This window comes from Hemiscyllium ocellatum, chromosome 33 (genome assembly GCF_020745735.1).
Source record: "Hemiscyllium ocellatum isolate sHemOce1 chromosome 33, sHemOce1.pat.X.cur, whole genome shotgun sequence".
NCBI classification, from domain to species: Eukaryota; Metazoa; Chordata; class Chondrichthyes; order Orectolobiformes; family Hemiscylliidae; genus Hemiscyllium; species Hemiscyllium ocellatum.
The window spans coordinates 8,972,588-8,998,077 of record NC_083433.1 but is presented as its reverse complement, the minus strand read 5'-3'; the positions used below and the strand labels follow the sequence as shown (position 1 = coordinate 8,998,077).

Genomic DNA, 25,490 nt, shown 5'->3' with positions numbered 1-25,490 from the left:
CACACACACACAGAAACACACACACACACACACACACACATATGTACACAGGCACATTGAATCAAATGTACACAGACAGGTACACACGCACACACAAAGGCACACACATGTGAACACACATGTACATTAACACATGATATACACACACATCCACACATACAAACCAACAAAACGAAAAAACAGTGAGCAGACAGATAGAGGAGCCAAAGACAGGGGCACAGACAGGTCTGATGAAGAAACACATAACACAAAAACAGACAGACAAAACCAGCAAGCCAGCACTCTCACACAGATTAACAAGACAGGAAACCAGTGACTTACAGGTACCTGGACAGCAATACACATAGCCTGTCACAGAGACATACAGACAGAAGCAGATAGCTGCAGTGAGGTGCCAAAACAGGTGGACAGACAGGGACATGTCAACAATGAGGGGAGGCTAAACTTGCTCAGAACAACCTCTGATGCCATCCTTTTCTAAATCACTCACATCCCTCACTCCCTTTCTTGCCACCTTCTATGTCCTTGTGTCTCTCATTGGTTTTGCAATGTGTATTTGCATCAACTTCCAGCTCACATTGACCCTCTCTCTCCTGTCTGTGTGTGTGTGTGTGTATGTGTGTGTGTGTGTGTGCGTGCGTGTGCGAGTGTGTGTGTGTGGTATGTGTGGTGTGTGTGTGTGTGTGGTATGTGCAGTGTGTGTGTGTATGTGTGTGTATCTGTGTTTGTGTCTGTGTGTGTTTGTGTGTCTGTGTATGTGTGTGTGTGTGGTGTGTGTGTTTGTATCTGGGTTTGTGTCTCTGAGTGTTTGTCTGTATCTGTGTTTGTGTCTCTGTGTGTGTGTCTGTATCTGTGTGTGTGTATGTGTCTGAGAGAGAGTGGATGTGAGTGTGTTTGGGAAAGCGCGAGTGAACGTGAATGCATGTGTGTGTGTGTAAGAGCATGTGTGTGAGAGCATGTGTTTATGAGTGCATGTCTGTGTGTGAGTGCGTGTGTGTTTGTGAGTGCATTGTGTGTGCGTGCGCGTGTGAGTGCGTGCATGTGTTTGTGAGTAAGTGTGTGTGAGTGTGTTTGTGAGTGCATTGTGTGTGTGTGTGAGTGTGTGCGCGTGTATGTGAGTGCATGCGCATGCGTGTGTGTTTGTGAGTGCATTGCGTGTATGTGTTTATGAGTATGTATGTGAAAAAGGAGGTGAAGAGGTACAGAGAGTAAACAGGGGGAGATGAAAACAGAAAGAAACAGGGGAGAAAATGGAGACAGCAAGATGCAGAACAGAGAGAGAGAAAAAAAAACAAGTGAATAGAGGGATGGGGATTTACAATGTAGGAAAACCAAACTGTATCCAGCAAGCTTCCACACAGAAATGTGCCAATCAGCAGGTACTCTGCTTTAATGGCACCGACTGAGGGCTAAAAATTGGCCAAGACTCCATAGGGGTCATTCAATGTATTATTAACCAAGAAAGCAATGGAGGAGCCTTGGATTAACATCCTAACCCAAAGGGGGCAGGTTTGCACAGTATTGCCTGAGAGATCCAGAACGAGAGAGAGAGAGAGAGATGGCAGAGAGAGACACTCATTACATGAGCAATGGAGGGCAACAAACATGGTGTTACAGGGGGGAGAGAGGTGGGGTGGGGTGGGGGGAGAGAGTTGAGGGAGAGAGGTGGGGGAGGGAGAAGTGGGTGAGTGAGAGGAGGAAGAGAGAGTTGGAGGAGAGAGATGTGGGGGGGGGTGAGAGGGGGAAGAGGGAGTTGGGGGAGAGAGAGGTGGGGGAGATAGAGTTGGGGGAGATAGAGGTGGGGGAGAGAGGTGGACGAGTGAGAGGGGGGAGAGTGGTGGGGTGGGAGGGAGAGAGTTGAGGGAGAGAGATGGGGTAGAGAGGTGGGCGACTGAGAGGGGGAAGAGAGAGTTGGGGGAGAGAGAGGTGGGGGGAGAGAGGTGGGTGAGTGAGTGGGAGAAAACAGAGTTGGGGAGAGAGAGGTGGGGTGGAGAGAGGTGGGCGAGTGAGGAGGGAAGAGAGAGTTGGAGGAGAGAGAGGTGGGGGTAGAGAGAGAGGTGGGAGAGTGAGAGGTGGGCGAGTGAGAGGGGGAAGAGAGAGTTGGGGAAGAGAGAGTTGGGGGAGAGAGAGGTGGGGGAGATAGAGGTGGCGGAGATAGAGGTGGGGGAGATAGAGGTTGGTGGAGAGAGAGGTGGGGGGAGAGAGAGGTGAGCGAGTGAGGGGGGAAGAGAGGGTTGGAGGAGAGAGAGGTGGGGGGGGAGAGAGGTTGGGGAGAGAGAAGTGGGCGGATGAGAGGGGGAAGAGAGAGTTGGAGGAGAGAGGTAGGGGAGAGAGGTGGGGAGAGAGAGAGGTGAGCGAGTGAGAGGGAGAAGAGAGAGTTGGAAGAGATAGAGTTGGGCGAGATAGAGGTGGGGGGAGAGAGGTGGGCGAGTGAGGGGGGGAGAGAGGCGGGGTGGGAGGGAGAGAGTTGAGGGAGAGAGATGGGGTAGAGAGGTGGGCAAGTGAGAGGGGGAAGAGAGAGTTGGGGAGAGAGAGGTGGGGAGAGAGAGGTGAGTGAGTGAGAGGGAGAAAAGAGAGTTGGGGAGAGAGAGGTGGGGTGGAGAGAGGTGGGCGAGTGAGGGGGGGGAAGAGAGAGGTGGGGGAGAGAGAGGTAGGGGAGAGACAGGTGGGGGGGGAGGTGGGGGAGAGAGAGAGGTGGGGGAGAGAGAGGTGGGGGAGAGAGAGAGGTGGGGGAGAGAGAGAGGTGGGGGAGAGAGAGAGGTGGGGGAGAGACAGGTGGGGGGAGAGAGAGGTGGGGGAGAGAGAGAGGTGGGGGAGAGAGAGTTGGGGAGAGAGAGAGGTGGGGGAGAGAGAGGGGGAGAGAGAGAGGTGGGAGAGAGATGTGGGGGGAGAGAGAGGTGGGGGAGAGAGAGAGGTGGGGGAGAGAGAGTGGGGGAGAGAGAGAGGTGGGGGAGAGAGAGGTGGGAGAGAGAGAGGGGGGAGAGAGAGTGGGGGAGAGAGAGAGAGTTGGGGGAGAGAGAGTTGGGGAGAGAGAGAGGTGGGGGAGAGAGAGGTGGGGAGAGAGAGGTGGGAGAGAGATGTGGGGGGAGAGAGGTGAGGGGGGAGATGTGGGGGGAGAGAGAGGTGGGGGAGAAAAGGAGACAGAAACTGGATTCAAACAGTAAAATCAGTGAGTGAGACAGAGAGTGGGGACTTAGAGATGTTACGCAGACATTACAAGATGTTTTAGATGTTTAACAAATGTTCAGCTGTGAACAGTTACAGCTTTGGATGCAATGATGAAGCTCCAGTGTTTAAATTGTGTTGACCTTGTGTGACCTATTCAATTCTGAGCCGCTTCTGCAGGAATCCTCCTCCAGCCCGGGGTCAGGCAGATTGGTGCGACGTCTCAAATATCCCATCCGTGCTGTGGTTTTACCAAGAGCTGTGCTCTAACCCTCCACCAGCCTCCTGCGCTGCACCCTCAGCTCTGCCCTGATAGCAACCTCACCCCCCACCCTGTCACTCTGTTGTCTTTGGGTGGTCACTGTCTCCTGCCTTTGTGTATATGTCATGCAGACATTCCACTACAGGGTGCATCACAGGCCATCTAGGACCTGTCCTCAACCAGCCCCCAATCTCCACCATCTGCAGGCTCCCACTCTCAGCCTCTCCTACCCCAGTGCTCTGCTATCCCCAACATCCCCAAGTAAGGAAGTGGTCCCTAGTCTGGGAGATGCTGTTAAACATGCCCTGGTGAGTTGCTGCAGTGCATCTTCCACTGAATCCCTACAGTGTGGAAACAGGCCCTTAGGCCCAACAAGTCCACACTGACCCTCCAAAGAGTATCCCACCCAGACCCATTCCCCAACTAATGCACCTAACACTCTGGGCAATTTCACACGGCCAATTCACCCTAACCTGCAGATCTCTGGATTGTGGGAGGAAACCGGAGCACCCAGAGGAAACCCACACAGACTCAGGGAGAACATGCAAACCCCACACAGACAGTCGCCTGAAGCTGGAATTGAACCTGGGACCCTGGAGCTGTGAGGCAGCAGTGCTAACCACTGAGCCACAGTGCTGCCCGTGTGTACTGGTGCTGGACGGAGTGGACGTTGAGGGGAGTGGACGGGATGCTGACTACGTGGGGCTGCTGTGTCTTGGACTGGGTCCAACTGACCTCTCCAGAGTCGACTCCCCCAGGAGAGAGAGGGGACTGGTTGGCGAGTTTTGCAAACCTCCCCCCTGGGGGAGGGTGGGGAGAATCACATTCATGGGACGGACTGTGAGGGGGTGGGGATGAGGTGAATGAAGAAAATCTGTCCCGGATCGGAGTTCCCTCAGAACGCGGCCCCAGTTTGTTGGGAACAGCAGCTCAAACTCCAGGCTCTGCGGCAAGCCAGCAATGAGTTAGCGGAATCGTAGGAGCCTGTCGAAGGGTTTACTCAGTCAAGTGGGTCATAAAAACACAGAAATACAGCAGCTGGAGGAGACCATTCCGTCCTTTCAGCCTGCTCCACCATTCCATACTATCATGGCTGATCATCCAACTCATAACCCCCCATAACCCTTTGACCCCTTTAGCCCTAAAAACTATGTCTAACTTCTTCTTGAAAACAATCAAAGGTTTCGGCTTCAACCACTATCCTTTTGCAAAGAATTCCTCAGGCTCCCCATTCTCTGGGTGAACACATTTCTCCTCATCTCAGTCCAAAATGGCCCAGGCTGTATCCTTAGACCGTGGTCCCTGCTCCTGGACACCTCATCAGGAATGTCCTTTCTATGCTTACCCGGTCTGGTCCTGTCAGAAACTTATAGGTTTCTATGGGATCCTCTCTCATTTTTCTAAACTCCGGTGAGTGTAATCCTAACTGATCAAGTCTCTCTTCATTTGTCAGTCAAAATGGGTCACTCAAAACCCCAGTCAGAATTGGAATAATTGTGTCTGACATCCAACCGTCCAAAACCTGTCACACAACCTTAACCTTAACCTTAATCTTAACCACTGATTACTTGCCTTAAACACAGGACATGCCTTTTTATTTAACGTATCCACTTTGTGGATGTGGGTGTAGCTGACTGGGCCAGCATTTATTGCCTGTCCCTAATTGCCCCCTGAGAAGGTGGGGGTGAGCTGCATCTTCAACCACTGCAGTCCATCTGCTGTGGGTTGATCCCCAAAACCCTCAGGATTTGACCCAGCAACAGTGAAGGAACAGTGATATATTTACACGTCAGGACGGTGAGTGGCTTGGAGGAGAACTTGCAAGGGGGTGATGTTCCCATGTATCTGCTGCCCTTGTCCTTCTAGATGGAAGTGGCCGTGGGTTTGGAAGGTGCTGTCTGAGGATCTTTGGTCAATTGCGTCTTGTGAATGGTACACACTGATGCCACTGAGCGTCAGTGGTGGAGGGAATGGATGTGGTGCCAGTCAAGGGAGCAGCTTTGTCCTGAATGGAGTCAAGCTTCTTGAGTGTTGTTGGGGCTGCATCCACCCAGACAATGGGGAGCACTCCATCACACTCCTGACTTGTGCCCTGTAGATGGTGGATATGCTTTGGGGAGTCAGGAGGTAAGTTACTTGGTTGCACTATGAAGGCCAATATATCATTTGCTTTTTTCACCGTCTGTTACTCCTACACGCTAACCTACGTGGCCAGTCTTTACAACAACTGTCCACAGTCCCACTCCCATCTCTTCTCCCAATAGCCAGTCAAACATTTACTTTCGTTTTCGGTATTTCTCCAGCATTTGAAAGTTGCTTTTGGAAAGTCTTCCACCACCTTCTCAGGCACTGGGTCACACCAACGCACTGAGCTAATAACAAAATGGCTCCTCACATTGACATGTTACCACAAAACCTGTGTCGCCCCCGGTTACCGGGCCTCCTATCGATAGAAAGAGCTTCACCCGACCTACTCCACTATTCCCTGTGTTAAACATCTCAGTTAAACTTCCCCATTTGAAAGGAAAATTTGAAAGGTAACTTGTTCTCAATTAAAGACTCATTGCAGAGCTTCATCCACACTGTCAGACACAGTACACAGTACACAGTACCATACAGTGTAATGGAGGAAAGCAGGTTAGATACCTTAAAGGGGAAGCTAGAGGGGTACATGAGAGAGAAAGGAACAGAAGGTTATGCTGCTAGAGAGGTTGGTGCAAGTCTATGTGGACCAGCTGGACCAGTATTGACCAGGTGGGCTGAGTGGCCCATTTCTGTTACAGAGTCACTCAGCACGGAAACAGACCCTTCAGTCCAACTCATCCATCCCAATCTGACCTAGTCCCATTTGCCAACACTTGGCTCACATCTCCCTAAACCCCTCCTAATCATGTACCTTTCCAGATGCCTTTTAAATGTTGTAATTGTACCAGCCTCCACCACTTCCTCTGGCAGCTCGTTCCATACACGCACCACCCTCTGCGTAAAACCTTTACCCCTCAGATCCCTTTTACATCTTTCCCCTCTCACCCTGAACCCATGCCCAGCTCCAGCCTATTCAGCCTCTCCCTAAACCTCAAGCCCTCCAACCCTGGTGACATCCTCATAAATCCTTGCTGCATCCTTTCAAGTTTCATAACATCTTTCCTATAGCAGGGAGACCAGAATTATACACAGTATCCGAAATGAAGGCAAGCATACCAAACGCCTTCTTAACCTCCCCGTCTACCTGCGACTCCACTTTCAAGGAACTATGAACCTGCACCCTCTTTGTTCAGTTACACTCCCCAGGTAAAAACAATGACTGCAGATGCTGGAAACCAGATTCTGGACCAGTGGTGCTGGAAGAACACAGCAGTTCAGGCAGCATCCAAAGAGCAGCGAAATCGACGTTTCGGGCAAAAGCCCTTCCCGAAACGTCGATTTCGCTGCTTGTTGGATGCTGCCTGAACTGCTGTGCTCTTCCAGCACCACTGATCCAGAACACTCCCCAGGGCCCGACCATTAAGTGTTTAAGTCCGGCCCTGGTTTGGCTTTCCAAAACGCAACACCTCGTATTTATCTAAATTAAACTCCATCTGCCACTCCTTGGCCCATTGGCCCAGCTATTAAGGTTACCTTGTACTCTGAGGTAACCCTCTTCAGTATCTACTATACCATCTATTTTGGTGTCATCTGCAGACTCACTAACCATACCTCCTATATTCACATCCAAGTCATTTATATAAATGACGAAAAACAGTGGACCCAGCACCGATCCTTGTGGCACTCCACTGGTCACAAGCCTCCAGCCTGAAAAACAACCCTCCACCACCCCCCTCTGTCCCCAGTTTTTTATCCCATTGGCTGGCTCTTTCTGGATTCTAGGTGATCTAACCTTGCTAACTAGTCTACTGTAGGGAACCTTATTGAACCCTTGCTGAAGTCCAGATACATATCCACTGATCTGCCTTCATTAACCTTGATGTGGAGGTGCCGGTGTTGGAGTGAGGTGGACAAAATTAAAAACCACACAACACCAGGTTATAGTCCAACAGGTTTATTTAGAAGCACTAGCTTTCAGAGTGCTGCTCCTTCATCAGGTGGTTGTGGAGTATTAGATCATAGGACACAGAATTTATAGCAAAAGTTTAGTGTGATGTAACTGAAATGATATATTGAAAAAGACCTGGTTACATCACACTGGAACGTTTACGATATATTCTGTGTCTTACAATCTTATATTCCATAACCATCTGATGAAGGAGCAATGTTCCAGAAACTGCTGCTCCCAAATAAACCTATTGGACTATAGCCTGGTGTTGTGTGATTTTTAACTTCATCAATCTTCTTTGTCACCTCTTCAAAAAACTCAATCAAGTTTGTGGGACATGGTCTCCCACACACAAAGCCATGCTGGCTATCCCTAATCAGTCCTTGTCTTTCCAAATACATGGAAACCCTGTCCCTCAGGATTCCCTCCAACCACTTACCCATCGCTAACATAAGGCTCACCAACTCTCAATTTGTCCATGCTGACTAGATATCCTGAACTGATATAATCCTATTTGCCAGCATTTGGCCGGCCCTAAACCTTTCCTATTCATACCCACATTCAGATGCCTTTTAATGTTGTATTGTACCCACCTCCATATACTTAAGAAGAAAGTTTTCTTGAACGCACTCAACAAAATCCCTTCCCATCCAAGTCCTTAACACTATGACAACTTCAATGCAATTTAGGTAGATCATGGACAGGACATGCGAGCACGCATGGGGGTTGTATGAAGTCTACATGTTGAAACGGAAATGCATAAAACAATCAATGTTCCAAATACTGTCTCGTAACTTAACAATCCCCAAACCAACTTCATGTAAACTCACTCTGGTATCCGGTACTCCAAATATAAGCACGTGAACTCACACCCATCCCCCTCCTCCTATTAGATTCCAGACTGTGACTCATTCCCAGGTATCAGTAATTCTACATGTAAACTACCCTGAACCCCTCAATTAGATCCCAGTCTGTAACTCACTCCCGGTTATCTGTTATTCCATATAGTAACCTTCCATCCCCCACAAACCCTTTGATTAGATCCCAGTCTGTAACTCACTCCTGGATGTCTGTTATTCTATATATAAACCATCCTGAATGTTTCGATTAGATCCCAGTCTGTAACTCATTCCTGGATATCTGTTATTCTATATAAAAACCATGCTGAACCCCTCAATTAGATTCCAGTCTGCAACTCATTCCTGGATATATGTTATTCTATATATAAATGCTCCTGAACCCCCGCCAATTAGATTCCATCTATAACTCACTCCTGGGTATCTGTTATTCTATATATAAAGCCCCCTAAACCCCTCGATTAGATTCCAGTCTATAACTAACTCCCTATTCTCTGTTAATCTATATATAAACCACCCCGAAATCCCCATTAGATTCCAGTCTATTACTCATTCCCAGGTATCTGTTGTTCTATATATAAGGCCCTCCAAATCATTAGATTAATTTGCAATCTGTAACTTGCTCCCAATTATTCATTACTCTACATATAAACCTCCTGAGCCCTGCCATTAGATTGCAACCTGTACCTCACTCAAGGTGTCAGTCTTTCTATTTATAAAGCCCTCCCTTAGATTCCTGTCACTTACTCATTCTCAGGTGTCTTTTTATTCTATATATAAGCCTCCATGTACCTCTATTGGATTGCAGTCACTCCTGGATATCTACTATTCTACACAAACACACTTGCCTGGCCAACCTGAACTCCTCCATTAGATTCCAGTTTGCCACTCAGTCCCAAACATTCCTTCGTCCATGTATCAACCACCTAAAATTCAGTTACATCACACTCTTAAATAAGGTAGGTGCCTAGGGGGTGTGGTAATGACAGGGGTAAAACAGGGCCAGAGAAACTGGAGGCAGTAAACATTGATTAATCCCATAAAAAGAATACAGTAACTCATTCAACATAACTCACATCAGATACCGACCCTGTTGTACAGAGCACAGAGATGTAGCGCTGTGTTTCCCGATGCATTCAGGCTGTTGATTTCTGCTCCGTAGAACAACAGAATTTCCAGGTGCTGAGCATGACCGTGATGGCAAGCCTGTCGGAGATAAACACTGAAAGTGGAGGGGAGGCAAGGGATAGAAAACCAGTAGGCCCTGTTGGACAGGCTTTTTCTAGTTGCTCCTAATTCTGAAGAAGGGTCATAGAATTTCTATGGTGAAGATAGAGGCTATTCAGCCCAACTACTCTGCACCAGCCCTCCAAATAGCACCCCACCCCACCTCTGCATTTTCCCCAGGCCAATCCACCCAAACCTGCACATCCCGGGACAATACGGAGCCACGTGCTATGGCCAATCCACCCTAACCTACCCATTCCTGGACTCTACAAGACAATGTGGTATGGCCAATCCACCCTAACCTGCACACCCCTTGCCAATATAGGGCAATGTGGTATAGCCAATCCACCCTAACCTACACATCCTTGCACAATATGGGGCAATGTGCTTTGGCCAATCCACCCTACCTACCCATTCCTGGACTCTTACAAGACAATGTGGTATGGCCAATCCACCCTAATCTGCACATCCCTGGATTCTACGAGACAATGTGGTATGGCCAATCCACCCCAACCTACACATCCTTGCACAATACAGGGCAATGTGCTATGGCCACCCTAAACTACACATTTCTGGACACTACAGGGTCATGTGGCATGGCTAATCCACCCAAACCTGCACACAGAGTCATACAGCACAAACCAGACGCTTCAGTATAACCAGTCCATGCTGAACATAATCCCAAATTAAACTAGTCCCACCTGCCCATATGCTTGACCTACATGCCTCCAAGTCTCTTCTATTCACGTACTTATCCAACATCTTTGGACTGCGGGAGGAAACTGGAGCACCCGGAGGAAACCCACGGGGAGAATGTGAAGTCTCCACACAGACAGTCGCCTGAGGCTGGAATCGAACCTAGGTCCCTGGCGCTGTGAAGCAGCAGTGCTAACCACTGAGCCACCGCGATAGGAAACCCAGACGCATGTCTGTTTTGAGGATATATGGTGGGCAGGACACCAGACAGAATTCATTCACACGCCTTCGGGGCAGTCCTCCTTCAGACCCCATCCACCAATATTCTGTCCATTCCATGGAACCATCCCTTTGTAACTTTGGCTAGATATCGTCAAGTCCTGGAGGGAGAGCTGGAGCTTCTGGCCCAGAGACAGGGACACTACCGACTGTACCAGAAGATCCTGTGACCTCCTCAAGGAATAGACAACAAGTACTGGCCCAGCCAGCAACAGTTCCATCCTCTACAATAACAAAGGATTGGATGCCATGGTCCAAGGGGGTGAGGGGGGTGGGGTTGAACCAAACTGCTTTGCATTCGGTGGGACGGGGGTGGGGCGAGGGGGTGCCTACCTGGTGAATCTCTTGCCAGCCGTTCTCGTCGGCATAGCCAATCTGCGCCCGGTTGTAGAGCAGCAGCTCACAGCAGCTGGTGTCTCCTCCAACGATAGCCGTGTGGTACAAAGGCGTCAAAGCTCTGCGATCCTTGTAATTCGGCGAGGCGCCTAACTCCAGCAGAGTCTAGGACAGCAAACCCAAAACAAAAAAACACAGGCACAAAGCAAACAACAGGAGGGTCACGCGCCGGAACCTCATCGGGTGGACACCGCAAAATTGATCATTGAACTTTGCCCCAACCGCGATCAGTCCTTTTGTCTTTTTGGGGATTCCCAAAGCCTTGGCCCTCCCCCAAGGGAGGTTCCAGTGGTTTCACCGCTGGACTGTGAATCCAGAGAGTCAGCTAATCTTCTGGGGACCCGCCACGACAAATGGTGGAATTTGAATTCAATAAAAAATGGGTTTACGTGTCTAATGATTGTCAGGAAAACCCATCTGGTTCACTGACATCCTTTAAAGATGGAAACTGCCATCCTTATTTGGTCTGGCCTACATATATCTCCAATGTGGTTGACTCTTAACTGCCCACTGGGCAACTAGGGACGGGCAATAAATGCTGGGCCTAACCCACGTCCCGTGAATGAATAGATACAAGGTTATGAGAAGGAACCTTTTCACACAGTTAGTGAACCTACTGCCCAGGAGAGAGGTGGGAGTGCAAATTATTTCAAAAGGAGATGGGATGGGCATTTGGCAGGAATGAACTTTTGTAGGGAGATGGAGGTAGACCGGGGAATAGGCCAAAGTAGGTTGCTGTGAGGTGAATCAGCCACAAACTCAATGGACCGAATGGCCTCCGGCTGTGCTGTAATGACTCCCCGACTGTACAATGCACAAACGCCCAGACTTAGCTTTCTGTGAATGATCATTCACGACCATAAAGTATCCCATGAGGCTCTGTACAGCTACTTCTGACCTGCAGCCTCTGTAGGAAAGGCAGCAGCTAATTTGTACACAGCAAGATCCCACAAAGAACAAGGAACAAAGATCAGTACAGCACAGGAACAGGCCCTTTGGCCCACCAGGACAGTGCCAACACACGATGCCTTTCGAAATTAAAAACCTTTTGCCTCTATTCCTTGCCTATTCATGCATCTGTCAAGAAGCCATTCAGGAGTTCAACCAGAATGGGTGAAGTGATTCATTCTGGAAGGTCGGAAGGTCAAACAGGATTCTTGGCAGTGTGGAGGAACAGCGGGATCTTGGAGTTCACATCCATAGATCTCGCAAAGTTGCCACCCAATTTGATCGGGTTGTTAAGAAGGCGTATGGTTTGTTGACTTTCATTAGCAGGGAGATTGAGTTTAAGAGCCATGAGGTTATGCTGCAGCTGTGTAGAGCCCTGGTTATATCACACTTGGAATATTATGTTCAGTTCTGGTCGCCTCATCATAGGAAGGATGTGGAAGCTTTAGAGAGGGTGTAGGGGAGATTTATCAGGATGCTGCCTGGACTGGATGGCATCGCTGATGAAGAAAGGTTGAGGGAGGTAGGGCTTTTCTCATTGGAGTGAACAAGGATGAGAGGTGACTTGATAGAGGTGTACAAGATGATGGGAGGCTCAGATAAAGTGGATAGACAGAGACTTTGTCCCAGGGCAGAAATGGCCATCACAAGGGGGCATAATTTTCAGGTGATTGGAGGAAGGTTTAGGGGCGATGTCAGAGGTAGGCTCTTTACTCAGTGAGTGGTTGGTGTGAGGAATGCACTGCCAGCGGTGGGAGTAGAGTCAGAGACATTAGGAACATTTAAACAACTCTTGGATAGGCACGTGGATGATAGTAAAATGAAAGGTATGTAGCTTAGTTTGACCTTAGAGTAGAATAAAAGATTGTCACAACATCGAGGGCCAAAGGGCCTGGACTGTTCTGTGTTCTATGTTCTTAAACATTACGATGGTATCTGCCTCCACCAGCTCCCATAGCAATGCACTTACCACTCTCTTTGTGAATACCCTGCCTCTCACATCTTAGACTTAGACTTAGACTTAGACTTAGACTTACAGTGTGGAAACAGGCCCTTCGGCCCAACAAGTCCACACCGACCCGCCGAAGCGAAACCCACCCATACCCCTACATTACCCCTTACCTAACACTACGGGCAATTTAGCATGGCCAATTCACCTGACCCGCACATCTTTGGACTGTGGGAGGAAACCGGAGCACCCGGAGGAAACCCACGCAGACACGGGGAGAACGTGCAAACTCCACACAGTCGGTCGCCTGAGTCGGGAATTGAACCCGGGTCTTCAGGCGCTGTGAGGCAGCAGTGCTAACCACTGTGCCACCGTGCCGCCCACTCTTTTAGATTTAGCACAATGTCCCAAAGTAACTGGGGAAAAGACTCTGACTATCCATTCTATCCATGTCTCCCACAATTTTATAAACTTCAGCTGGGTTCCCCTCAGTCTCCGACATCCAACTGAAAACAAAACAAACTGAGATTGTCTAATCGCTCCTGAGAGCTAACAGCCTCCAAACCAGGCAACATCCTTCTGTCCCCTGTGTACCTTCACTAAAGCCTCCACTGTGTAGAGCCCTGGTTATATCACACTTGTTCTGGTCGCCTCATCATAGGAAGGATGTGGAAGCTTTAGAGAGGGTGCAGGGGAGATTTATCAGGATGCTGCCTGGACTGGATGGCATCGCTTATGAAGAAAGGTTGAGGGAGCTAGGGCTTTTGACAGTGTGGTGACCAGAACTGTACACAACATTGCAACTGTACACAGTGTGCTAAAAAAAAAACACTTAAAGCTGCTGTTTTCTTTGTTTCGTGATGTTGGCTGGGTCAGCGGATTAATATTGGCCCAAACTCCTCTGCTCCTTTTCAAAATCGTGGCTGTGAGATTTCCTTTTTTCAATTGGAAAGGGGTAGCCAAGCATTGGTTTAATTAGTCCAGCCAACTCTGCACCATTCCAAGATTTCTGACAGTGAGTCGGGCAGCAGTTGGATCATAGGTTCTCCTGAAGCAGACTTCCTAAAGGCACTGCTGTGTTTTAGTAAGTTCTGTGTTTGACTGTGCATCTGCCTAAGACTGCGTCATTGACAATGTTATCACTTGCCTCGCTTTTATTTAGCCTGACCTAATACCTTCGGGTAACCTGGGTGCAGTGAGCAAGAGGACAGGGGCTAAAGAGTAGGGAGAGATGATCATCAAATAGAATTCTGCAGCAGAGAGGGGCAGGTCGTTGAGTACATTTAAAACAGAGCTAGATCAGTTCCTGGTTGTCAAAGGAATCAAAGGTTACGGGGAGAAAGCAGGAGAATGGGGTTGAAAAAACCTATTAGCTATGATTGAATGACGAAGTGGACTCGATGGGCCGAATGGCCTAATTTCTGCTCCTATAAATGGTCTCATTCATAGAATCCCCACAGCATGGGAACAGGCCCTTCAGCCCAACAAGTCCTCACCGACCCTCTAAAGAGTATCCCACCCAGACCCATTCCCCTACCCTATTACTCTACATTTAGCCCTGACCTAACCTACATATTCCTGAACACGATGGGAAATTTAGCATGGCCAATCCACCTTAGCACATCTCTGGACTGTGGGAGGAAACTGGAGCACCCAGAGGAAACCCACGCAGATACGGGGTGAATGTGCAAATGCCGCACAGATAGTCACTCGAGGCTGGAATCGAGCCCAGGTCCCTGGCGCCGTGAGGTAGCAGTGCTAATCACTGAGCCACTGTGCAACCAATTCAATCTGTTTACTCTGTGTTAGCTTGTTAAAAGACCAAACACGTTGCACTGTATTGGCTCTTCTTTACCCATGTCCTTGCCAATATTGAGTATTTAATGCCCCTTTCAATGTCACGACTTAGTCTGTTTTCCACCAGGTAAAATGGCCACACTCTTCCCAAAAGAGATGGCGGCTCACTCTCTTTAGAGAGAGACGACTGGTGGTGGTTTAATCTGAGGGTCACCATGCGAGGGGAGAGGTTGAGAAGGACTGACCTTCCTGGTAACCTCAGCCACTGTAGGGATTGAACCCACACTGTTGGCATCACTGACTAGTCACCCAGCCAACTGAGCCAACCAACCCCAAATCACCACACCGGCTCCACTGTCCATTAGGCTACACATTCTTCTTCAGCAACCACTCGCTTAAACTCATCACCTCAAGAGCAGGAAGGGAAGGAGCATTTTTCTTCCACACAAGCAGAATGAGATAGCGGGACATGGAATACTTTGGCACAGGGAGTGCCTGATATTGAGCCAAGTGCATGTTTGAGGGAAGGCTGGATAAATCGTTCTTGCCAGCACTGCTGGGAGGGTGTAATTACAAGGTGACACTGTGTGCTTTAGAAATGTGGACGTGCAAAATTAAAATGGAAAAACATTGACACTAAACCGACAACAGGAAGAGAGACTTTGTAGGCGGGAAGAGTTAGCAGATGCGAGAAGGAAATAAATAAATAAATAACACAATTTCGCAGATTAGACGTGGAGTACAATGGAATGTGAGTATTGGCTAAAGGGAAACACCACTGAAAATGTGTTGCTGGAAAAGCGCAGCAGGTCAAGCCTGATGAAGGGCTTATGCCTGAAACGTCGAATTTCCTGTTCCTTGGATGCTGCCTGACCTGCTGCGCTTTTCCAGCAACACATTTTCAGCTCTGATCTCCAGCATCTGCAGACCTCACTTTCTCCTTAAAGGGAGACACCATCAAAACCGAATCTTTAGCATTCATCAGGACCTCTGCAAGAATGCCAAACTTCACAGGGAGCACCGATTTATTGTGGATGAGAAAAGGGTGCTGATTGGCTGCGGGGTTGACCCTGATTGGTCGAGGGGTTGCCACAAAAAATGCACCAGGGCACTATTGGCCCACCATAGGCTTTGCTTAATTCAAAAAAAGTGGTTATTTTCCTTTGTCCTGCAGGGAATGTGACCTTGAGGATCTGCAGCTTCTAAGAGAAAGTGATCTTATAGATTAGGATTTGAGTGGGGGTGGGGGTGTGGAGGTGTGGAGAGGTGTGAAGGGGTGGGGTTTAGCTATCTGGCTGTGATCTCGATACCCCTCCCTCCAGTCTCATAGTTACCAAGACTCCATTGTAGTTCCTGGTTATGGCGGCCTTGTGGAGAGCTGTCATACCATCTCGTGCTCGGAAATCGATGTGCGCCCCTCCCAGACACAGCACGCGGATCACGTCTGAACAATTCTCCAGCTGTGCGGACAATGTCAATGGCACTTCTGTGAGGGAAATTGGAAATTTTATTCCCATTGCAATTCACGTCCAGGGCCCTTGCCCCAATGCCTCCCGTTATCCCTAGCAACCAGTTTGAAATAAGAACCTTCCCCCCACAAGACTCTCCTGACTCTCCCACCCATCCATCCCCCTCCCACCTGTCCCTGGCACCAACCTTCCAAACCCTTCCACTTCCGCCCTGTGCCTCTCTCCTCCCTCCTCGATTAACTCCATCGACGGTAGTGAGGATCCCCATTCCACGCACACGGGCCCATGGCCCCTGCTCAGAAATACAGCAGCTGAGGGGGGAGGGTTTGGGGGGAGGGAGGGAGGAGTCCGAGGCCTTTCGGCCCCTTGAGTCAGTGCTGGCCTCTTTCGAGGGGCGGTCTATCTAGCCTCACTCCACGCTGGAGTTTATCATCCTTTCGGAAGCCACCGGCCATCTTGTCCAGCTGGGAGAAAGGACGGGGCGAGGCATGATTAACAGAAACGGTTACACTTTCAGTCAAGATCATTGGCTTATTGTTGACCCAAAGCACAGCTTTAAGCTATTGGGTCAACACAAGGGTTAAGCTGTTCAAACCTGACCCCAGACTGCGCAATGCCATAAAATCATAGATTCCCCTACAGTGTGGAGGCAGGCCATTCGGCCCAGCAAGTACACACTGACCCTCCAAAGAGCATAAGAGACTCATAAATATAATGTCTGAGACTTCATTTTTTTTTCTCTCCAGTGTCAGTGCCCATTACGGAGCCAAGGCTCCCTGGGTGAGTTACAAGCTTATGTTGTACTTGAAGACTTGGGATTGAGCTTTAGCTCTTTACTGAACCAGCAAAGTACAGCATCTGACATCTCCAGCCAGCTTGCCAGCTCTCTAAAAGATCCCTGGAGTCTCCAGAAACATGAATCACCAAAACAGGAGGGAAACCATGGGGACATGAAATAAAACTGTCCCATTCCCCTTTGAGCACTTCCACCTAGCAGAATAGAGAATCCTTGTAGTCTCCATTGAATCCCCATTGGATTCTGTGATTAGAATTCTTGATTATTTTCTGGATGCAAAAGGTGATAGAGGTTTGGAGCTCTCTTCCACAAACAGCAATGGAAGTTGGATAAGTTATTAATTTCCAATCCCATTCGGCCCATCATGTCCAAACCGACCATCCAGATTCAACCCCCTACACTATCCCTGTAACCCCACATTTCCCATAGCTAACCCATCGAGCCTGGACATACCTGGACACTACAGGACAATTTAGCACGGCCAATCCACCCTAACCTGCACATCCCTGGACACTTTGGGGCAATTTAGCACGGTCATTCCATCCTAACCTGCACATCCCTGGACACTATGGGCAATTTAGCATGGTCATTCCACCCTAACCTGCACATCCCTGGACACTTTGGGGCAATTTAGCACAGTCATTCCACCCTAACCTGCACATCCCTGGACACTATGGGCAATTTAGCACGGCCAATCCACCCTAACCTGCACATCCCTGGACACTTTGGGGCAATTTAGCACGGTCATTCCATCCTAACCTGCACATCCCTGGACACTATGGGCAATTTAGCATGGTCATTCCACCCTAACCTGCACATCCCTGGACACTTTGGGGCAATTTAGCACAGTCATTCCACCCTAACCTGCACATCCCTGGACACTATGGGCAATTTAGCACGGCCAATCCACCCTAACCTGCACATCCCTGGGCACTATGGGCAGTTTAGCACAGCCATTCTACCCTAACCTGAACATCCCTGGGCACTATGGGGCAATTTAGCACGGCCACTCCACCCTAACCTGCACATCCCTGGACACTATGGGGCAATTTAGTGAGTGGGTTATGGTCTCCCTGAAAAGACCGACTTTAACAGAGAGGCTCCAACAGTGGGAATGGAAGGTGTCACAGAGTCACAGAGCTGTACAACATGGAAACAGACCCTTCGGTCCAACTCATCCATGCTGACCAGAGATGAAGGGCTTTTACCCAAAACATCGATTTTCCTGTTCTCCGGGTGCTGTCTGATCTCCTGTGCCTTTCCTGCACCACTCTGATCTAAACTCTGGTTTCCAGCATCTGCAGTCCTCACTTTTGCCTAGATATCCCAACCCAGTCTGGTCCCGCCTGCCAGCACCTGGCCCATATCCCCCTAAACCCTTTTGTCCTGCTTCTCAGATCTCCAGTTCTTTGTTTTTCTAACAAACATTGTGGTCTTTCCCCAAGGTTCATAGCATGTTCCTCATATAGGAACAGCACAATAGGAGTAGGCCATTCAGCCCCTTCACTCTGCTCCGCCATTCAATGAGACCATGGCCTAACTTCATAGGCCTGCCTTGGACTTCTATCCCTTACTTAATAAAAATTGGCCAACCTCATATTTCATTTTAATAATGGAATTGGAATTGACTGCCATTTGAGGAAGAGAATCTCACAATGCCTTTACTATTTGTGTGATGAAGTGTTTTCCAACATCTCTCCTGGATGGCCTGGCTCTCAGTCTTATGCCCTGGTTCTGGAATCTTCAACCAGTCAAATAATTCATCTTTATCTACTCTCAGAGTCAAGATTAGAGTGGTGCTGGAAAAGCACAGCAGGTCAGGCAGCATCTGAGGAGCAGGAAAAAAAATCAACGCTTCGGGCAGAAGCCCTTCATCAGGAATGAGTGCAGGTTAAGGTGGATTGGCCATGCTAAATTGTCCATAGTGCCCAGGGATGGGCAGGCTAGGTGGGTTAGCCATGGGAAATGCAGGGTTATAGGGAAGGGATGGATTTGGGTGGGATGCTGTTTGGATGGTCAGTGTGGGCTTTATGGCCTGCTTCCACACTGGAGGAATTCTTGATTATTTTCTGGACACAAAGGGTGATAGAGCTTTGGAACTCTCTTCCACAAACAGCAATGGAAGCTGGAACAGTTATTCATTTTCAATCTGACGTTGTCAAGCAAAGGGATATGGGCCAAAGGCAGATATATGGAGTTCAGCCACAGGTCAGCCGTGATCTCACTGAATGGCGGTATAGGCCTGAGGGGCTGAATGGCCTACTCCAGTTCCTATATCCTGCTTTGCCAATGGGTTTTACGGATTTGCACACCTGCATGGCTCTTCCAAAACCACGAGCCAGCAAATAATGTCAAAGAGCAAAATTTAATCAAGCCTACACTTCTGTAATGAGGATTGATGTGGAGGAGCCGGTGTTGGACGAAGGTGGACAAAGTTAAAAACCGCACAACATCAGGTTATAGTCCAAACGGTAGCCCTGACGAAGGAACAGCACTTCAAAAGCTTGTACTTGCAAATAAACCCGTTGGACTACAACCTAGTGATGTGTGATTTTTAATAATGAAGACTGGCTGTGTAAATTACTCATAAATCATTGAGTAACCATTGCAGGAACACAGTGTGCCATAATACACATGAATTCTCCAAGTATGTATTCAGTGAAAGGTGCACAATAATAAGAACGTTCAATCAGTATCACCATGTTACAGAAAAGTGGGCCTGGTGTAGGTAGGAGTGTGTTTGTGATAGTACAGACTTGATGGGCTGAATTGTATGATTCTACATTCTCCTTTCTCATGGAATATTTTTAATTCATCCGTGGGAATGGGAGCATCACTTACATGTTCTAGGTAAGATATGATTTGTCTGGATGGCACACAATTCAATACTTCCCACTGTATCTTGGTATGTGTGACAATAATAAACCATATCAAATTGTAATCTCTCTCTCTTTCTCGCAGACGAAGAGATTGAAAGCATCTGCTATACCAGGGCCTGGGGCTAGCTGCCACAGGCTGAACAAAGAGGACAAGTTACAGTCATGTTCATCATTCTCACAGCAGGAGGGAAGTCACTGAACATCATCGTTAGCAGATGATGTTGGGATGACTGTCAGAACAGGCCAACACTCTCTGCATCTGTTGTCAAGGAGATCATCTCCATGGGAATGCAAAGTTAATGCAGTTTTGTCAGTCTTTTGGCTTATGCGCATGAAGCGTGACAGAGTAGAACTCATGGACAGCAGTTTACATGTGCATTACACACGGTACCATAGCTACAGGTTACACAAGTATTACACATGGAATCACAGCAACAGTTTACATGTGTATTATGCACAGAACCACAACAGCAGTTTACATGTGTATTTCACACGGGACTACGACAGAAGTTTACATGTGTATTTCACATGGGACTACAGCAACAGTTTACATGTGTATTACTTACGGAACCACAGCAGCAGTTCACACTTGTATTACACATGGAACCGCAGCTACAGTTTACACGTGTATTACACATGGAACCACAGCTACAGTTTACATGTGTATTACACACAAAACCGCAGCTACAGTTTACACGTATATTACACACAAAACCGCAGCTACAGTTTACACGTGTATTACACACAGAACCACAGCTACAGTTTACATGTGTATTACACACAGAACCACAGCTACAGTTCACATGTGTATTACACACAGAAGCGCAGCTACATTTTACACGTGTATTACACAGAGAACCACAGCTACAATTTACATGTGTACTACACATGGAACTGCAGCTACAGTTTACATGTGTATTACACACAGAACCACAGCTATAGTTTACATGTGTATTAAACACAGAACCACAGCTACAGTTTACATGTGCATTACACATACAACCACAGCTACAGTTCACATGTGTATTACACACGGAACCACAACAGCGGTTTACACGTGCATTACACACAGAACCACAACAGCAGTTTACATGTGTGTTACACATGGAACCATAGCTACAGTTTACATGTGTATTACACACGGAACCACAGTTGCAGTTTAGATGTGTATTACACACGGAACCACAGTTGCAGTTTAGATGTGTAATACATATGTAACCACAACAGCAGGTTACATGTGCATTACACACAGAACCACAACAGCAGTTTACATGTGTGTTACACATAGAACCACAGCTACAGTTTACATATGTATTACACACGGAACCACAGCTACAGTTTACATGTGTATTACACACAGAACCACAGCTACAGTTTACATATGTATTACACACGGAACCACAGCTACAGTTTACATGTGTATTACACACAGAACCACAGCTACAGTTTACATGTGTATTACACATGGAACCACAACAGCAGTTTACATGTGTGTTACACACTAAACCTCAGCTACAGTTTACACGTGCATTACACACGGAAACACAACTACAGTTTACACGTGTATTAAACACAGAACCACAACTACAGTTTTCACACTTATTATACACGGAACCACAGCTACAGTTTACACGTGTATTACACATAGAACCACAGAGACAGTTTACATGTGTATTACATATGGAACCACAGCTACAGTTTACATGTGGATTATACATGGAACCACAGAGACAGTTAACATGTGTAATACACACGGAACCACAACAGCAGTTTACATGTGTATTAAACACAGAACTACAACTACAGTTTACATGTGTATTACACACAGAACCACAGCTGCAGTTTACATGTGTAATATATACATAACCACAACAGCAGTTTGCAGGTGTATTATACACAGAACCACCGCTACCGTTTACATGTGTATTATGCACGGAACCACAGAGACAGTTAACATGTGTATTACACACGGAACCACAACTACAGTTTACACTAGTGTTACACATGGAGCCACAGCTACAGTTTACATGTGTATTACACACAGAACCACAGCTACAGTTTACATGTGTATTATACATGGCACCACAGAGACAGTTAACATGTGTATTACACATGGAGCCACAACTACAGTTTACACGTGTGTTACACACAGAAACACAGCTACAGTTTACATGTGTATTACACAAAGAACCACAGCTACAGTTTACAGATGTGTTACACACGGAACCACAGCTACAGTTTACATGTGCATTACACACGGAAACACAGCTACAGTTTACATGTGTAATACTCACGGAACCACAGCTACAGTTTACATGTGTATTACACACAGAAACACAGCTACAGTTTACACATGCATTACACACGGAACCACAGCTATAGTTTACAGGTGTATTACACACAGAACCACAGCTACAGTTTACGTGTGTATTACACATGGAACCACAGCTACAGTTTACATGTGTATTACCCACAGAACCACAGCTACAATTTACACGTGTATTACACACGGAACCACAGCTACAGTTTACACATGTGTTACATACGGAATCACAGCTACAGTTTACATGTGCATTACACACGGGACCACAGCTACAGTTTACACTTGTGTTACACACGGAACCACAGCTACAGTTTACACATGTGTTACACACAGAACCACACATGCAGTTTACATGTGCTTATGCACAGAAGCACAGCAACAGTTTACACATGCATTGCACATGGAACCACAACTACAGTTTACACTTGTGTTACACATGGAACCACACCTGCAGTTTACATGTGCTTACGCACAGAAGCACAGCAACAGTTTACACATGTGTTACACACGGAACCACAGCTACAGTTTACATGTGCATTACACACGGAACCACAACTACAGTTTATACTTGTGTTACACACGGAAACACAGCTACAGTTTACATGTGCATTACACACAGAACCACAACTACAGTTTGCACTTGTGTTACACACAGAACCACAGCTACAGTTTACACGTGTGTTACACACGGAAGCACACCTGCAGTTTACATGTGCTTACACACAGAAGCACAGCAACAGTTTACACATGCTTTACACACGGAACGATGGCAACAGTTTACACGTGTATTACACACAGAACCACAGCAATAGTTTACATGTGTGTTACACATGGAACCGTGGCAACTATTTACACATGCATTACCCACGGAACCATGGCAGCAGTTTATATGTGTATTACACATGCAACCACAACAGCACTTTACACGCGCATTACACACGGAACCGTAGTAGCAGTTTACACGTCTATTACACATGGAATCACAACAGAGGTTTACATGTGTGTTACACATGGAACCATGGCAACAATTTACACGTGTATTACACATGGAAACACAGCAACTATTTACACATGTATTACCCACGGAACCACGGCAGCAATTTACACATGTATTACACATGGAACCACAACAGCATTTTACACGTGTATTACACATGGAACCACAGTAGCAGTTTACACGTGTATTGCACACAGAACCACAGTAGCGGTTTACATGTCTATTACACATGGAATCACAACAGTGGTTTACATATGTAGTACACACTGAACCACAACAGCAGTTTACACGTGTATTACACACAGAAACACAACAGCGGTTTACACGTGTATTACACATGAAACCACAACAGCAGTTTACACGTGTATTACACACAGAAACACAACAGCGGGTTACACGTGTATTACACATGGAAACACAATAGTGGCTTACACGTGTAGTACACACGGAAACACAACAGCGGTTTACACGTGTGGTACACACGGAAACACAACAGCGGTTTACACGTGTGGTACACACGGAAACACAACAGTGGCTTACACGTGTATTACACACTGATTTCACAAGCCTTATGGCCTTGCAGGAACAATTCCAGCTCCCCTAAGTCGCAGACTTTACAAACACATCTCTCACCAACAGCTCACTATTTCCTCCAGTCACAATTCCTAAGAGCTCTCTGGCAACTAAAGCCTGTTACAAAGCCTCACCAGCTGGTCCCTGCTTTGGCTCAGTGGGCAGCACCCTCACCTCCAAAACAGAAGGTGGTAGGTTCAAGACCCACTCCTGAGACTTTGATCACATCCTCAAAGCTGACACTTCCAGTGACAGGACAGAGGGCGTGCTGTGCTGACAGGGAAGCTGCCATTACGATGAGGAGAGTGACAGGCTATTAGTCCTAAGCATTCCTCTGACCAACACCCTGACGAAGTACTCACTACAGAATGTAATCTTTCGCCAAAGGGTGGCTCAGTGGTTCGCACTGCTGCCTCACAGCGCCTGGGACCTGGGTTCGATTCCAGCCTCGGGTGACTGTCTGTGTGGAGTTTGTACGTTCTCCCCGTGTCTGTGTGGGTTTCCTCTCACAATCCAAAGATGTGCAGGTTGGGGTGGGTTGGCCATGCCGAATAGCCCACAGTGTTCAGGGATGTGTAGGTTAGATGCATTATTCAGGTATAAATGTAGAGTAACAGGGTCTGGATGGGATACTCTTCGGAGCGTTGGTGTGAACTTGTTGGGTCAAATGGCCTGTTTCCACACTGTAGGGGTTCTGTAATCAGTAGTGAGAGATAAACTTCCACTAGTGTTTGGTTTGAGGTACAATTGCCTTCTGTACTTGTCAGTATTTTGTGACAGGAAGTATTTATAATTTTTGACCAGTTTTCCAGCGCGGGTTACCGTGTGGAAAAATGAAAAGGAATTCCAACAATCTCACTGCTGGATATGGGCAAGATCAATTCCATGGACAGAGCACAAGACGTGTGAAGCAATATCTGAAACAAAACCAGAAATTGCTGGAAAAGCTCAGCGGGTCTGACAGCATCTGTGCAGAGAGAAAGCAGAGTTTGCGTTTCAGGTCCAGTTACCCTTCCTCAGAACTGATGGCTGCTAGAAAAATGCTGTATTTTATGCAGAAGATAGGGTGGAGAGAGGGGGTAAGGAGTAAACGGTAGGTGGGAATAGAGAGAAGAACAGACAAAGGAAGGGGTAATGGTCAGCCTGGGGGGGAGGAATAACTATCAATGGAAGCTATGAAAGACCCTGAGCTTCTAGCTATTTGCTATTTCTACACCCCCTATCCCGTTCCCCAGGCAACATCTCTGCCTCAGGCGTGCTCCAGTGATGCTCAGTGCAGGCTGGAGGAGCAGCACCTCATTTCCCACTCAGGGACTCCACAGCCTTCAGGACTCAACATCGGGTTCAACAACATTACGACTTTTGAGGCACCTTCACCCACCTCCTGACCCCAACCCCCCCACCCACCAGGGCCTTAAGGTTAGATTCCATCCAGCATGTAAACAGGCCCTTCGGCCCAACCAGTCCACACCGACCCTCCGATGAGTAATCCACCCAGACCTATTTCCCTCTGACTAATGCACCTATGGGCAATTTAGCATGGCCAATTCACCTGACCTGTGGATTGTGGCGGAAATCAGAGCACCCAGAGGAAATCCACGCAGATACGGGGAGAATGTGCAAACTCCACACAGACAGTCTGCCCAAGGCTGGAATCGAACCTATGTCCCTGGTGCTGTGAGGCAGCTGTGCTAACCATCATGCCACCGGGCCTTGTTATCACATGGTCTGCTATTACACACAACCTATTGTTAGCCAATAACAGTCCCTATTAGAAGCCATTCATTATCCCAGGCTGATCATTATCCACTCCCTTGTCTGTCCAACTGTTCTCTCTCTTTTTA

General features: G+C 47.7%; 1 protein-coding gene across 1 annotated transcript in view; it reads right to left on the bottom strand.

Moving 5' to 3' along the window:
- LOC132831202 (SH3 and multiple ankyrin repeat domains protein 1-like) overlaps positions 1-25,490 on the bottom strand; it is a 267,969-nt gene that overhangs the window by 232,056 nt on the left and 10,423 nt on the right. Inside the window, exons 5-7 of the mRNA XM_060849215.1 lie at positions 15,944-16,095; positions 10,853-11,020; positions 9,407-9,523 (exon numbers count right to left, since the gene is read on the bottom strand). Coding sequence (XP_060705198.1) covers positions 9,407-9,523; positions 10,853-11,020; positions 15,944-16,095 — 437 coding nt within the window. The remainder of the gene's footprint in view (positions 1-9,406; positions 9,524-10,852; positions 11,021-15,943; positions 16,096-25,490) is intronic.